General features: G+C 37.9%; 1 protein-coding gene across 1 annotated transcript; it reads right to left on the minus strand.

Moving 5' to 3' along the window:
- Positions 1-9,731: 9,731 nt before the first annotated feature.
- Positions 9,732-16,297, minus strand: SPAM1 (sperm adhesion molecule 1). Its single transcript, XM_007101048.2, has 3 exons — positions 15,341-16,297; positions 14,771-14,860; positions 9,732-10,349 (listed from the first exon to the last, which is right to left on the minus strand). The coding sequence occupies exons 1-3, from the start codon at positions 16,295-16,297 to the stop codon at positions 9,732-9,734; spliced, it is 1,665 nt and encodes a 554-aa protein (XP_007101110.2).
- Between the last annotated feature and the right edge of the window lie 940 nt (positions 16,298-17,237).

Consider the following 17,237-nt stretch of genomic DNA (forward strand, 5'->3'; position numbering starts at 1 on the left):
CTGTAATTAAATGGTTAGAAATCAAATAAGTAAACAAAGTTGTATTAACACACTGTGTTGAAATTTTATGGACTCTAATTACATATGTATCATCCCAGGCATCTGAAGGTATAAATTTTTTTCTGATAATATTTGTGCATCCGTGTGATAGCACATTGTACTAGAAATAGACATTTTCTGGTTTTCAGTCAAATTAAACATATTTACGCCTTTTAAGTAAAGAACAATTATAAATACATTTTACTTACCCTATTCCTCAAACTGAAAATTTTAAAACCGATTTTAGGTTTCAAATTTCAACTCTAAATCATCTATCAGAGGGAATACTCTGGAAAGTATATAAAGGCTTCAGATAAATGATGATCACTATCTGTCAAGTGCCTACCATTTTTATGACAAGCACTGTGCTGATTTCTGTTTATTTTCTCTAATCTTCTCAACAGCTGGCCTTCCAAGGTAAGGGAACAAACTCAGAGAATGTAAATATCTAGCCCAAGGTCAACAACTTGCAGGTGGCTAAACTGGGATTGGTTTGTTCTTTCCCTATATCTTATGACCAAGGATTGGGCTTCCCATGAAAAACTATTAGAATTTTCTTTAAAGGATATCTCTTATAAAATAATTATTTGCCAAAATTTTATGAGGCTTTATGGCTGCATGAAAACAATGAGACTCAGTAGATAGATGAATTGGTAGCTCCTAGTGACTGATGTACTTTAAAAATATAACAGTGATAATCAAAGCTGAATGCCACGTTAAGAAATAAGAAGCAGAAGAAATAAAATGTTCTTTTTAAACCTGGTCTTCGGTTTCCTGTTTCATATTATAACTTGTTGATATCTGAAATGGTATATCTTAATTTTCAGAAATGGCAACAATCTCCTAAAAATAGACTTTAAGCATACACGAGAAACAAAACAAGGTTTACTCTTTAAAAAGTCTTGGCAAGAAAAAAAGAATACCCTTTAACAAACTATGAAAAAATATATTCTTTACTACGTAAGAACTAAGTTCTTAAACCAGGATGGCATTTTCACTTATGGATGAACAATACAGAATTTGATAGTACCCAGTGTTGGTAAGGAATATTGGCCCTCCCAGTCACCGTTGGTACAATCATTAATAGGAACAAAGTTTTAGAAGAAAATTTTGCAATATCTCTCTAAGCTGAAATGTATATATCCTTTGTGTTAGCCATTCCGTTTCATCCTGGCAAAAGCATGCCAAGACATACCTGTACACAGGTGCTAACTACAACATTTTTGATAGAGCTGGGAAAAAAAATCTCCAGAAAATGAAATGTCCATCAGTAAGAACTTTCTAAAAAAATTGTCATGTTGTGGTATAGTGGAGTACAATGTGGTCATTACAAAATGTCCTGATGTGGACAGACACCCAAAATATATTGTCATGTGGGAGAGCACGCTATAGATGATTATGGACCATAGCCCAATTTGTGTTAAATATACTGCTAAATTAATTAAACAAGGAGGCTGTTAGACTAAGGTGGTTCTTAACGTACATAAGCAAACCAAAAATCTAAGCCTGTAAGTGCCTCAGTGTTACAACAACAAGACGGTAAGGACAACCAGTCACAAATAGCCAACTAGGTATTAAGCTCTAATCAATCAAATATTTCCTTTCTTTGCTTCCGCACTTTCTCTACATAAGTCCTCTGATTCCTGTCGGCAGGGCGCCCCTAAACACTTCAAGGCTGGTGCTCTTGGATTCTAATTGATTTGGGCTCAAATAAACTCTTTAAATTGTTCATATGCCTCCGTTGACCTTTTAGCAACATACACACACATTTGCTTCCTTACTCCCTGGAAATTTCTCGAATTATATAAAGAAACCATAACCAGGAGTTATCTCTGGTAAGGGAAGAGGACTTTTAATTTTCCACTTTGTATTATTTTACCATGAGCAGCAATAACTTTAAAAGAATAAGAAAGATTTTAAAACCAATATAACACTATACATGTTTCCATTAAAAAAAAAATTATCGGAGCTTAAAAATGTAAAATAAGACTTTGAATCATCTTGGTTAGTTTTGCAGCTCTATCTCAACTCAAAGATTAAACAAAGTTTAGACATAAAGAGACAAGTTCTGTAACAAACAAAACATGTTCCTTTTTCCTCACAGGAAATACAATGCCTCAAAGAGTTTGCTTTTTTAAAAAAATTTTTACTGGACTATAGTTGCTTTACAATGTTGTGTTAGTTTCTGCTGTACAGCAAAGTGAATCCATTATACGTATACATATATCCACTCTTTTTAGATTTCCTTCCGATTTAGGTCACCACAGAGCACTGAGTAGAGTTCCCTGTGCTATACAGTAGGTTCTCATTAGTTATCTATCTATCATAGTATCAATAGTGTATATATGTCAATTTCAATCTCCAAATTCATCCTACCTCCCCCTTCCCCCCTTGGTATCCGTAGGTTTGTTCTCTATGTCTGTCACTATTTCTGCTTTGCAAATAAGTTCATCTATACCGTTTTTCTAGATTCCACATATAAACGATATTATATGATATCTGTTTTTCTCTTTCTGACTGTATGACAGTCTCTAGGTCTATCCACATCTCTGTAAATGACACTGTTTTGTTCCCTTTTATGGCTGAGTAATATTCCACTGTATATATGGGCCACACCTTCTTTATCCATTCATCTGTTGATGGACAGTTAGGTTGCTTCCATGTCCTGGCTATTGTAAATAGAGCTGCAATGAACATTTTGGTACATGACTCTTTTTGAATTATGGTTTTCTCAGGGTATATGCCCAGTAGTGGGATTGCTGGGTCATATGGTAGTTCTATTATTATAAGGAACCTCCATACTGTTCTCCAGAGTGGCTGTATCAATTTACATTCCCACCAACAGTGCAGGAGGGTTCCCTTTCCTCCACACCCTCTCCAGCATTTACTGTTTGTAGATTTTTTGATGATGGCCATTCGGACTGGTGTGAGGTGATACCTCATTGTAGTTTTGATTTGCATTTCTCTGATGATTAGTGATGTTGAGCATCCTTTCATGTGTTTGTTGGCCATCTGTATGTCTTCTTTGGAGTACTTTTAAAATCTTAGTGACTTTGGACCACACCTGTAAGTATATAGCCCACTGTGGATTTGGCACATTCCAAACAGTGCCACCGCTTTGTAGCTTCATCGCTGTTGCTTCTTTTTTTTTTTTTTTTTTTTTTTTTTGGCGGTACGCGGGCCTCTCACCGCTGTGGCCTCTCCCGTTGCGGAGCACAGGCTCTGGACGCGCAGGCTCAGCGGCCATGGCTCACGGGCCCAGCTGCTCTCCCGGACCGGGGCACGAACCCGCGTCCCCTGCATCGGCAGGCGGACTCTCAACCACTGCGCCACCAGGGAAGCCCACTGTTGCTTCTTAAAGGAAGTCTGAGGCAAGGGGAGAAGGAGGAGGCAGTGACATTTGTTCAGGTGAGCCCGACTAGGGCATTCAAGGACAGCCACTCTTTGCTTTTACAGGGAGTTGAAGGCTAATTGTGTCTCTGCATCAGATGTTCTTTTCAATCCTGTGTAAATTAGAGTCCTCAGTGGAATCACAGAAAGCAAAGAATTCTAGTTCTTTTTCCTTATCGTTCTCTCCTTTTATTTTCTTCTTTCCCACCCACTATCCCCCACCTCCTTCCTTCCCTCTCTCTCTGATGGCAAGCAGAGGAGAAAAGAGAAATATCCAGGTTCTCAATTTTACTGATGGGTTTTGTTGATGGGTTTTCACATTCCAGTGATTAGCCACTCCATATCAAATTTCAGTGTCATCAAAATGTCAGTATCTTCTGCAGGATGATTGTGTTGAAACAATCCTGGCAGTTTTGCATGTGAAATAGATCATGTGAGTCTCACTACTCTAAGCTGGGGTCACTGACAAGCAAGCTCTGCTGAGCCTGCTGAAATATCAATCCTAGACCCATGGCTGAGATTGCGCTGTTTTTCAAGTTCAAAGGAAACTGCCATTCACTAGGGACAGTAATTCAAAAAGTTCCCTCCAAAACGACCTCTCCATGAGAGATGCTCCTTTCAAAGTTAACTAGTCTAGAAAACACACTTTAAAATGGGCATATTGTTCATTTCAGCTAACACGTAGACGTATGAACTTATTACAGAAGAACAAAGTATTAACAAAGGGGAAAGCAGTTTTGCTTTTTCGTTCGTTCTGTGAGTCTTACTTTATAAAGGTGACTGAATGGCTACACAGAGGATCCCATGAGGAGCACCGGGTTTTGGACAGGATGCAGAAGCAGGGGCAGGGGAGAGCCTACGCCAGCCAGCGCCCTTTATTGGCGTTTCCTTGGGGAAGGCAAGGCAGGGGAGGGTGAACAGTTTAAGACTGGCTCATTTGAATCATTTCAGCAGGCTTTGAGCTGCAGGGAGGAAAACATTCTCTGTGACCCTCTTAGGGTCCTTAGTTGGGTCTGAAAATTAAACTGACAAAGGCAGATTAACAGAAGAAAAGCATACAAATTTATTTAACATAAGTTTTATGGGACACCAGAGCCTTCATTAAGAATATGAATACCCAAAGAAAACAGTTCGACCTGTGTATTTTTATTCTAGATTGGATGAAGAGGGGCAGTAGGGGAGAAAGAGGATGGGTTAAGGAGTATGACGTAATTGTAGGGAACTGGGGAAACTTAGCAAAGCCTGTTGGTTTGATTCTTCTTGGCATCCCTTTGTCTTCAGAGCAAAGTCTGCTTGCTTCCTTCCTCCAGATCCACAGAGGACACCTTTCACATGAGGGTCTTATGGTCTGTTTTGGGGAAGAAGGGTGAGGCGGGGAGGGGGTTAAAGTGACCTTCCGGCTCCTGCCGTTTTCTCAAAACTCCTTCAACTTAAAATATTCAATAACCAAGGTGCCGTATTTGGGGTAGTGTGTCCAGAACCCCATCAGGGCTATAGAGGTGTTCTCTAGTTGCCTGAGACCTGGCCCTGGGATGCTTAAGGCAGAGGAGTATTGCCTCCTGGTGTGCGCAAGCCAGATAGAGGAGGTAGGACTCTGGATTGGTCAGTTTGCATATCAAATAGCATGTCTTTTGTTATCACTAAGAATCAGCTAACCCTGGAAGGGGCAGTCCCTCCCCACCAGAAAGGTGTTTTAAGATGTCAAAACATCCAAACATGCAGAAACAAATGATTATTACTATTATTATTAAACAGGAATTTAGGAGTAAGATCATTTTCAACATGTACCCAGAGAAACAGAGAAGAGTAGTGGGGAGCCTTTCCAAAGTCAAAAATAATTTTAAATGAAGTGTTTTCAAAATAGGTACCCTTCCAACAAAGAAAAAAAAAAAGGTAGCTAACCAACTGAATTAGAAATGTATCAAACTCACTTTCAGTCCATAGCAATTATATTCAGTAATCATTGCAACATTTTTTCACCTTTTTCTTGAGCAGCTATTCTGTGCCAGGAATTGTGCTATGTCTAGGATCCCAAGCCCGTGGCTGTGTGTTTCCTAAGGTTATCTGGAAGTGGGGTGGGAAGAATACAGGCCAGAAATGGCTCTAACATTGCAGTGTGAAGTCACATGGCAAGTGAATGTCCTCACAGTACTCAAATATCTAGTCACACAACAGTAGTATGTGCCTAACTGTCCTCTTCCTCAATAGTAGGTTAGACACCTTCTAAAGATGAATTAATTTGCCAGCAACCAATTTATTAAAAAACTTGAGAAGTGAATTTTAAAAATTACTACTACGTTACCAAATAAAGGTCAGCATTTTGGAAAGATTTCTCTTTTCGTGCCTTTGCTTTTCTTTTTGTCCTATATATTCCTGTGGGCTGTCATTTTCCTGTTAGTCATTTTTGTGTTTGCATAATGTTTGCATAGATGAAGAATCCAACAGTTAATTTTCCTAAATGGATATATTTATCCAAAGTTCACTGCCAAGAGCTTTTTTTTAAACACCATTTCTCATGTCTTCATTACTACTTAGCAAATATCCTTAAATCATTTTTCAACATCTCTTAGTGAATGTCTGCTTACTTCCCACAATATTGAATATATCTATACAATAAATCCAATGGTCTATTTTATATCTATTCTCCATTCAAATTCACTTTCAAAAATAAAAGCATAATAGCACAAGGAACTATACTCAATATCCTGTGATAAACCATAATGGAAAAGAATATAAAAACAGAAAAAAAAAATCTTTAAAGCATGAATCAGGATGTTCTGAGGACTGACTGGGATTGTGAGTTTTTTTAAGAAAAAAAAATATTGTTTTTTGAGAATATGCATAGGTGAAAATATCACTTTAACGATCTAAATTTATTAAAAGTAATAACTAAATGTACCCATTTTTGACCATTCAGAATTTTTGGCATTTCTTAATATGAGAAATATGTACTATATGGGAGATATTTTGCATTAAAAACTATTAATGACAAAACTGAAGGTAAAAAATAAAATAAAATAAAAAATAAAAGCATATATTCTCTCTAATAACTTTGGAACTGAGCCCTCTGCTGGGAGGGAGACAGGTTTTGTATGATACTTGAGAGTTTAGAGATGCCATTTGCATCTAACAAACTAATTTCATATCTTTTGAAACTAAATTACTCAATTCCTTTAGTACTCTGTTAGTTAGATGAAGCTGTGTTCTTATAGCGCTTCAGTTTTTATACTTTATGTATATGCTGCGTCTATGGACAACTTCTGTTTACATGCCTAGCAGACCCATCAGTGTGCAAGTTCATGAAGAGCAGGGATACTGTACTATTCTCTTTGTATTTCAGATACAAGCATGATCCCTGGCAAAAATACTTGATCTAAATGGAAACACAACTTTGCCCCTGCAAACGTAACCATATACAAAGTTGTGTATTACACAAAATATTCCTGCCAAGTCTCTTTTTCTATTTAGTGGCCTCTTTTCTTACGGGGTTCATGGCCAAGTCTGCCGTGACAGATGTCTACTGTTTTGACTTTCCATCCAACAGCAGTAATACAGGCATCTTCCATACCCAGTAAAAACATATCCATCCCTTTCCCACAGACATTTACTGTGTTCTTTCTTTCTTTTTTAAAAAAAATTTTATTTATGTATTTATTTTTGGCTGTGTTGGGTCTTCGTTTCTGTGCGAGGGTTTTCTCTAGTTGTGGCAAGCGGGGGGCTACTCTTCATCGCGGTGCGCGGGCCTCTCACGGTCGCGGCCTCTCCCGTTGCGGAGCACAGTCTCCAGACGCGCAGGCTCAGTAGTTGTGGCTCACGGGCCTAGCTGCTCCGCGGCATGTGGGATCTTCCCAGACCAGGGCTCGAACCCGTGTCCCCTGCGTTGGCAGGCAGATTCTCAACCACTGCGCCACCAGGGAAGCCCCTACTGTGTTATTTCTAAGGCTAACTCTTTCCATGTATTATATGAGTCAATCCTCTCAAGAACCCTAAAAGATACATATTATCACCATTTGATTAGAATAGAAGCTGAGCCAAGTTACCTTTCTCAGGCTCGTATAGCTAGCAAATGTTGGAAGTTGCCCTTATAACTGTCCAACTCCAAAATCCATGCCTTTTCCAATTCACCTTGCTGTCTCCATTCTTTCTAACTCCCAATCACCTGACAGCCATTTATGTATACTAAGGAAACTAGTCCATATGTAGCATCCTTCCCAGATCACTACCAAATTGTCTCATTTCGTGGCTTACTTATGAAAACACGGCTTTGACAGTAGAATCATAATTGGAGCAGAGAATGAAGGGCAGAACTAAGGAAAAGGGCAGAACTAAGGAAAAGGGTAGCATTAGTGTGAGAGGATCCAAGTGGTCATGACAACTCCCACACTTAAAATTCTTTAGTGGCTCCCCATTGGCTTTTATTTGTTCAGCAAATATTTAGTGGGCACCTACTAAGTCTCAGATGCTATTCATTACACTGTGGATACAGCAGGAAGAAAAACAGACCAAACACCTGTCCTTATGATGTTTACATTATAAGAAGGTGATGGGAAGTAAAAATAGAGAAATATATCATGCTGTGATATATGTGCAGGGAAAAAAAATGGAGCAGGTCAACAAGTTTGGGAGCATCTTCCCTGTAAAGTCCAAACTTCTTAGTATGGTTTATAAAAGGCTTCAGTACATCATTTGGCCATCATCTACTGAATACCATTCTAAAACCACACTCAGTGTCTGTCCTACCACAGTTCCTTTTGTCTCGTGTCTCCATGTGAGCTAACTGCTATTCAGCCTTCAAGGCAATAGACACTTCATCTCTTTCATGACATCTTTGAAATCCTTCTCTGACACCCTCAGATTCTTGTTTGTATGCCAGAGTATGCTGAACTATATTATAGCACTTCTCACACGTTATGTTGTAAGTTTCCACTTTCGATGTCTGTCTTCTTCAAATATGCAACAAACTCACTGAAGGCAAGAAGCATGCTACTTCACCTTGAATCTGTGACACTTAATGTTGAGCCTGGCAAAGAATATACACTCAATAGATGCTATATGAAGGATGTGAATGCTTAGATAAAATAAGGATTTTTAGGTACACAAGACTGTCAAATTTGACAACCAAGAATGAAAAGAAAATTAGAATTTTCATATGTGAATTCTGAAGACATATTAAACCATGTACAAAAGTTGATGGGTTAATCACTTTTTAAAGGTTACCTTTTTATAAAACACAACTTGAAAAAATTATCAAGATGAAATAGCTAAAAACCATAGTTACATGCTTGAGACAGACTAGTATGCTTAGAATATTACATTTTAAAAGATATTACATTTAATATTTTCTTGATACTTTTATTACATATTAAAAACTACTTATAAAGACATTCATTTACAATAAATTGGCATTATTCAAATCTTCACTTTTATCAGAAGAACACTAGGCCTCTAAGTATCATAGGCCTTGCAATCAGCCTTTGGTAGAACCAAGAATATAATAGGTACCTCTTAGTATATACACATTCACAGTTTGTGAAATATCTGCTATACACAAGGCAATTAGAAAATACAAAATTGGATATCATCTTACAAAGCAAATTCTATGCTATCTTATTTATCAAGAGTTTACTTTGAATTTCATAAGTGAAATGTAGTATCAATGGATTTAGTAATAACACTGCTCTCACTATGATTCTGAAAATTAAAGGCACTGGTCACAATTCCTTGTTTATCAGTCAATAATAATTCCAAGTTCAATTTGGTCATGAAAAAGCAATCTTCGCTCAAAAAATTAAAATACTATCTTGGCCATGAGTTTTGATTCACATTTCAAATATAAAACTTTAAATATATAGGTATCATCACTTGCCTAAAAAAATAAGCTAGCAAAACTATTAAATATAAAAATGTAAGGGACTTCCCTGGTGGCGCAGGGGTTGGGAGTCTGCCTGCCAATGCACGGGACACGGGTTCGAGCCCTGGTCCAGGAAGATCCCACGTGGCGCAGAGCAACTGGGCCCGTGCGCCACAACTGCTGAGCCTGCGCTCTAGAGCCCGCGAGCCACAACTACTGAAGCCGGTGCGCCCAGAGCCCGTGCTCCGCAACAAGAGAAACTACCTCAATAAGAAGCCTCCGCACCGCAACGAAGAGTAGCCCCCACTCGCCGCAACTAGAGAAAGTCCGCGCGCAGCAGCAAAGACCCAACACAGCCAAAAAAGAATTAATTAATTTAAAAATAAAATGTAAAAAATATAAAAACACAAAGAATGTAGACAGGAAGCCTAATAAGCACTGAATTTGTACTTTAATAGGTTGTTTCATTTTTCTTGTTTTGAATATGTAACTGACTGGAAGTGTTTTTCCAGTTAACGCTATGACAGCCCCCTTGGGTGTTGTTGGAGAGGGCTTCCACTGAACACATGACTTTGAGGCACCCATGGAGAGCTTTCCCAGGAACACATGGAGACACTGTGACCGTTGGTGTGGAGAATGAGATATTGCTGAAAGTGGTAGAAGATATCTCTTTCCAGCTAGAAGAATGATTCCTGGGTTCTAAGTTTAGAAAGCCATCTACGCAAACATCTTCAGCAATACATACATTAAGAGTATGAATGTTTTCTATATCAACTCTCTTCTTACAGCGGATATTGGCATAACAACTGCAGTAAAATTTTTTGGAAAATTGTTGCAGGTCTTGGAGTGTGGGTTTCCCATGTACTGTGTATTTTCCACCTTTCCCAGTTTGAATAGCAAAATTCTTTGGGTTCAGGTGAAGGTAGTTGCTTGAATTCCAGTATTTCCTTGTACACACTCCTTGCTCTTGGCAAAGTGCTTGGCTACACATTTTGGCTGCTAAGGTGATGTTGACTATGTAAGGATTCAGTGTAGTCGTCATGTAATTGCCTAGGTTCATGCAAGATTGCTGTAAAATTATATGAAGATCAGATTATTAACATCCAAGTTGGTTCATATGTGAATTAATTCACTACATTAAGCAATTTCTAAGGAAGCACACACACACACACAAAACCCAGAACCAGTAAGAGTCGGAAATGTTTTATCTTTTTTGACTTTAACAAGCAAGACTATTCCAACAGTTTTTTGTAACATTTGTAAGTTTCGCATGCCATTTCATGTCACTAAATAATTGACCAGTTGAGGTTTAGTATACCCTAGCCTCGGTCTTCCTCAATAATTCATAAACTAATGGGGGTAGAAGGGGCAGAATGGTACAGTTCAGGTGGAGGGAGTAGAGCATGGGCTCTGGAATCCATCTGTCCGGATTGGAGTCACAGTTCCGTTAATGGCTAGCTGTGTGAGCTTGGGAATCTCTTAAGCGTTCAGAGTCTTAGTTTCCTATCTGGGTGACCTTGGACAAATTAATTCATCTGGCTGTGTTTCAGCTTCATCATCATACAATAAGGATAATTATAGCACCTACTTCATAGGGTTGTTGTGAAGATGAAAAGATAGAAAGTACATAAAAGGGCTAACACAGGGCCCCATATCATTGGTTAGCCCTCAATGTATAAATAATATAAAGTACAAATAAATGTAATAGGTATCACATTTGTCAGACAAGTTTAGGCATTGGAAAGAGTGATTTCTAAATTGCTAGCTCAAAACAACTAAACGGGTTCAACCAGTATATATTAAATGTTATGTATAATTCAAGTATGGGCGAATTATGACAGCTCTTTTACAGATATACTTATTTGGCAGAGTATGAGTGATGAGTAACTAAAATGATTCATCTTGAAACTGATACTTTCTAAAACTGGGCCTCCGTCCTTTTCAGAACGTAGAAGGTAGTTGCTTGCTTTCATGATCAGCAGTCCCATGGGGTGAGTTGGCCGTGCTAGACCTTCAGTAAAAGATCAAAGGAAGTGGTGGGCAGGTGGGCAGGCAAGTTGAGGAACCTCACAGCTTCCACTTGGATCTACTTCCTGTTGCCTTCCTTGAGGTGGTGCCATCGGCAGTAGGCAGAACAAGGGCCTTCCAAGGATGTCCGTACCCCAGTCCCACGGAACCTGTGACTGTGTTACTTTACATGGCGAAAGGGACTTTCCAGATATGATTAAGGGTATGGATCTTGAGACAGGGAGGTTATCCTGAATTATCTGGATGGGCTCAATCACAAGTCCTTAAAAATGTAACTTGGATTTTTTACATGAGCTGGAAGAAGGCAGACAAATTCAGAGGTAAGGGAGACTCAACCCGGCATTGCTGGCTTTGAAGATAGAGGAGAAGGCCAAAAGGGAAAGAATGCAGTGACCTCTTGAAGCTGGAAATCGCCTTAGCCACAGCCAGTCAGAAAATAGAGATCTTGATGCTAATAAACACAAGGAAATGAATTCTGCCAACAACCCAAATGAGCAAATGAGGGTCGTTCTGTAGAAAGGAATGTAACCCTGCCAACATCTTGGTTTTACAGCATTAAGATCCATATTGGACTTCTGAACTACCGAACTGTAAGATAATAATTTTCTGCTGCTTAAACCACTGTTTGTTGTAATTTTTATGGTACCGATAGAAAACCTCTTCGTAACCCTCCAACAGCTTTACATGGTGTTTATTATACAATTCAACTTCTCTCAACTTGTATACAGCCTGATGGGGTGTAACCTCTCCTTGCTCTTGTACAACTCTCCCTTATCCACTCGGCCTTAGATATACTAATTGTTTCACAGGGGTGGCAGGTTCATTTCAAACTGCACTTACTTTTCCCCCCTGCCCAGAATGCTCTTTCCTCTCATTTTTAACGTGGTTGACTCCATCTTGTTATTCAGATCACAGCTTTAATTAGACAAGACCCACCTTTCCAGTCTACTTTCTTACAGCTCTCTATTTTAATTTTCTGCATAGAATTTATCACATCGAATATTTGTATTGTTTTATATTGTTTCTATCCCTCCAACTTTAACATAAGCTTCATGAAGGCAGGGACTATGTCAATATTCTTCAACACAGTATCACCGGTGCCAGGGATATATGAGAATTTATACCAAGATCAGATGACGTTGGAATTGTCTACAGAGACAAGAACTAGGCAGGAAGAGGAGTAAAGAGATGAGAATGTTTTGAGCATCATTAGCCTATACAAGATGCACTCTTTCGAAGGATCTAAAACTGTTTCTCTAAGAGATAAAGCCTAGTTTATAGCACTTGTCAATACCCATGGTGTAAATACTCCTACCTTGGCCAATTTTAACCTAGCAACCTGGCATGACTGAGTGCAGAATTGGGGATCAGTTACCCCACCATTATGGTAGTATGGTGTGAAGTAGCACACCATTACACAATACCATTTCCACTTAGACGGATACAATAGGTGTAAATGACCTCAAAAGTATGGATAATAGTAAAATAAATAATTGATACATTTTGAGTATTTGTTATCAATACTTTCTGTTTTTAACATACTTAATTTTATTCTGAGCTTTTATAATTTAATTTTTAATAATGGTTGTGTTTTTAACAGTTCACAAAATTTCTGAATATTTAACAATCAGGTCTCATGAGCTGGGACCAGTAGAAGCTGGCTCTGCCACGCCATTGGATCTAATAAGATGCAATGGAAGGAAATGGTTTGCCTACATTTGATGACAATTGTTTTAAATCAATTCGGTCATTGCAAGTAAACCTGCAATTACCATTGTCTCGAGTTGTCAGTGAATCGGGAAACACAAGTAATCCATGACTCTATTGATTTCAAATAACATAGAAAAAAGGCGAATAATGACGGAATTAACATTCAAAATGATCATAAATTGGGAAAGGTAGCAGAAATATATAGAACAGAGTCCACAGGGAACAATTTCAAGGCAGTGTCATTAAGTAGAAAATCATCACATTAAAGTTGAAGGACTGTCCCTGTATGAATAATACTGAAGGTGATTTGAGAGTCATGGTAGAAGTACATGAATCTAAGATTAAAGTGCAATTAAAAAAAAAATGTGACAAGTAGTATGCCATGCCATCCTACTGATTGGAGAATGCCTGATTCATTCCTCATCAGAGTAAGGGTAGAGTTCTCAATTCTGAAAATTTTTAAAAAAGGAAATAGTATGGGGAATTTATAAATTGTTCTATCGTAGAATTAACAGGATCCTTGAGAAAGGAGTTTGTAGGTTTGAGAAAACAACTAATAAAAACTAGGAATATTCTTAGGAGAATTATAATTCTTAAATAATTTTCTGACGTATAGAAGATTTTGCAAAAGGGATATATACTTTTCCCTGAACTTATATTTTTTATTAGTTCTCTTTACTGTTGATCAAATCTACCAGAATCTACCAAATAGGTAGGAGGGCTCAGATTACCTTAAAAGAATTTCACAAAGTTAAGTACCTTTATAAATGAAGGAAAAATATGGCTAGTCTATCTGAAGGACAAGATGTCGAAAGATCTGTTCTTAGAGTATAAAGTCTGTTCTCTGTAGGTCCTAGGATAAGACATCTGGGCCAAGAGCTTCATTAGACATTCTCCATGGCACCTACGTCACTAATATTTCCACATCCATCAGAGAAGGAAAAGTTCAGCTCCAACTCAGCAGCGTCCATGTGACAGTTTTACTCATGCTTTGAGTCAAGAAGACTGAAGAGGTGAAGGATAAAGGCCTCGTATGGAGAATTAAAAAAGGATGAAAATAAAGGAAGAGAGAAAAGGTTTAGGTCATGATAGATAAAGGCTTTTTGAACTGAAGAAAATGCATACAGAGCAAAACCAACATTTTTCCTAATAAAACAAGTTTTACTTAAAATTTTACTTAAAATAGACACTATTAAATATAACCTGGGGAAAATAAAGAAGGATTCCTTTTCCTCTCCCTTAAGGAAACTTTGAACAATTTAGTAATATTTTCAAAAAGTAACTAAATCCCAACTGCCCACACCCTGCCCCCAGTTGTTGGCTCCCATGGTAAACTGTCATTAAATGACTAAATAAATAAGTGCTTAATAAACAGTAATTGGGTGAATGGAAGAATGAGTGAATACATATTGACTAGCTGAGCTCTTTTGAGAAGTGACACGGCACGGTATAGTAGAACAAAACACCAAACACCACATAAGGAAACCAAGGTTTTAGTCCTGTTTTTGCTACTTCTTAGCCACGCAGCCTAGGGAATTTCAATGAATCTCACCAAATTTCTGTTTCCTCGCTGGAAAACAGCCTTACAACACAACCACACGAATGAAAGATAGTTTGACTTAGCCACTATCAATTGAGCACCTACTACTGTGTGCCAAACAGAGTGCTTATTTTATTATTCAGTCCCACAACAATCCTCAAAAACATTAAAAGTAGAAATGATTTCATCTACTTCCTATCAATTCAACTTACCTTAGTTAGGCTTAAATTGAGACTTCCCCACATTATAATTCCAGAAGCACCTAGAGCAACGCTCTCACCAATTGTATTCACAAGGTCACCCTGGAAAATGTGATAGAAAGAGTTAACAGGGAGGAATAAAATGAAAGTGTTATACATAGCACAATAACATCAAAGCCAAGAATGCTGAGCCAACAATAATTATTTAAATATTTCACCACTATTTATTTCTATCTTTTATGCCACCACTGCCCTACTATAAGAAAAATACAGATTTTCTGCTATTATTTTAATTACTTCTACTGACAAGAGACCAGGCCCATAAAAGAAAAAATGAAAGGATCTGAGATAATACGTTGTCTATACTACCCAGTTCTCCATGACTGCTAAGATATTATATGATTACGTTAAACATGAAATATGTTCTTATTTTACATTCATATAATGATGCAGAACTACCTGGGTGTATATTCCTAAAGGTTATTAAAAGCTAAATTTCACTCCCTTCAAAAATTATGTTCAGTCCCACTAAACACCATTTGTGAACAATATTCCGTAGCCTTCTTACCTTGATTTTCTTACCTGAGAAAGGAATTGCAAAGACACATCAGTAAAAACTGGACGGGCATACACAAAAACTGGAAGTGGGCTTTTAGCATTGGCTACTTTAGACATCCGAATGGCTTCCTGGACACGATTACGAACAAATAGGGCAGCTTGTGGAGAAGATTTTAACTTGCTATTCAAATAAATGGATGGGAAAAGGGCAGTGCTTTCCTTCCACAACCAGTCGAGTGCATCGTTTCTTCTTTTCTCTATATCCCAGCAACTTCCATTGTAACTAGGTTGGTTATAATTATGATTGTAACAGTCAGGAAAAAGATAATAACCCCATAAGTGATTTGGCCGAAGTAATTTTCCCAATTTTAAAGTCCCCTGCATGAAACTCTTTGCTGCCTTTTCAAATTCCACTTTCGCTATCTTGGCAGCCTCTGGGAAAGTAAGTTGTATATTTTGTTGCAGAACCAACTCAATAGACTGATGCCTGTAAACGTCTTTAGGTTTCCAGTTTCTAGCCCAGGTAGGCCTCCAGTTTTCCCAGTCAATGACAGCCAAGCCCACGTTGTCGATTGGCATGTAATAGGAAATGTCTTTTTTAGCTTTGTCCAAATGCTTTTTTAAGGATCCCATCTGGGGGATTCCTCCATACACACTTCTGCCTGTTCTTTCATCTATGTGAGGATAGTAGCCAAGTCTATCAGCATAAAATAATGTAATAAAATTTCCTGTCGCACCTTTTTGGGGGCTTCCTACTAAAAAGAAGAGGCTCAGATCTGGAGGCATGTCAAATCTTCTAGCACAACGGTCAGTCGGGGCATTCCAGCCCCAAAGGAAAGACATATTTGCAATAAGAGGGGGTGCTCTGAAATCCAGAGTCAAACAACATGGAACCAGAAGGAAGGTGAACACAGCCTGGGGTGCTCCACTGGACCCAACAAAGCTCCCAAAGGAGATATGTTGAAGCCTTAGTACTCCCATCACAAAGAGGAATGACTATGAGAAGCACTTATTTCTTCTACACACTTTGCTTCATCTAATATTTGATGCAAGATATAAACACAGAAGAGAGAGAGTGGAATGAAGCCACTTTGATGGATAAAGAGCTATAATGATGATTTACATTTAAATATTCTTCATGTTTTAGGAATGTTTTTCAAGTTGCTTCATCTATAACTGGGGAAAAAAAAGAAATGTAGAATATATTGTTACACTACATTTCTGTAACGGAGATTATAAGCTTTACCAGGTTCTCAACTTTAAGTGCAGGGAGTCTAATTCAGTGTTTGAAGATGGAGGACTCCTGTGTTTGAATCAATAAAATTATTTTTTCTTATGTATGATACAAATCCTATAATAGCTGACATTTGTCTTGTCTTTCCAAATCACTGTTGAACCTGCAGAGAAGTGAATGCAGCTAGTTTTCCTTGTGCCTTCCTACTTGTGCAGATGCTGTACCAAGCAATGCCTTAGCAAAGACTGTTAAATAAAAATAAATTCCAAGTTGAACCTCTCAAGTTCGTTATTTCATGAAAGACCACTTTTTAGTGGTCTACCAAAAAGTGAAAAAACCTCTCATAGAATTGTGACGTTTCAACTTTTTTTTTTCTTTTTTAAGGGAGGCAGGTACAGGAGGAAGCAAAAGTCACTTCTGCCAGAGGTAATAAGTCAAAAGTTTGCTTGAAACTATTGAATCAAACAAAATCTCCTATTGAGGGGTAAGCTGAAGTGCTATTTATAACAGTGCTCCATAATATCTCAAAGTAATGTACACTCATGTTTAAAGTTAATAAAATATTTTATGACTTTATATCTTTCACTAAAAGGATTGGTTCTGGCCTAGCTTAATGAAAGCAATATATGCACTTTATTCTTTTATAATCTTTTTTTTTTTTTTTTTTTTTTTGTGGTATGCGGGCCT

The sequence above is a fragment of the Physeter macrocephalus genome, chromosome 5 (assembly GCF_002837175.3).
Source record: "Physeter macrocephalus isolate SW-GA chromosome 5, ASM283717v5, whole genome shotgun sequence".
Classification (NCBI taxonomy): domain Eukaryota; kingdom Metazoa; phylum Chordata; class Mammalia; order Artiodactyla; family Physeteridae; genus Physeter; species Physeter macrocephalus.

Bases quoted from the DNA above. Each gene is read 5' to 3' on its own strand.
- SPAM1 (XM_007101048.2), bottom strand. From the start codon at position 16,297: ATGGGAGTACTAAGGCTTCAACATATCTCCTTTGGGAGCTTTGTTGGG. The intron at 14,861-15,340 runs GTAAGAAAATCA...CACATTTTCCAG, and splicing joins CTTTGCAATTCCTTTCTCAG to GGTGACCTTGTGAATACAAT. The intron at 10,350-14,770 runs GTAAGTTGAATT...ATAATTTTACAG, and splicing joins TCAATTTAAGCCTAACTAAG to CAATCTTGCATGAACCTAGG.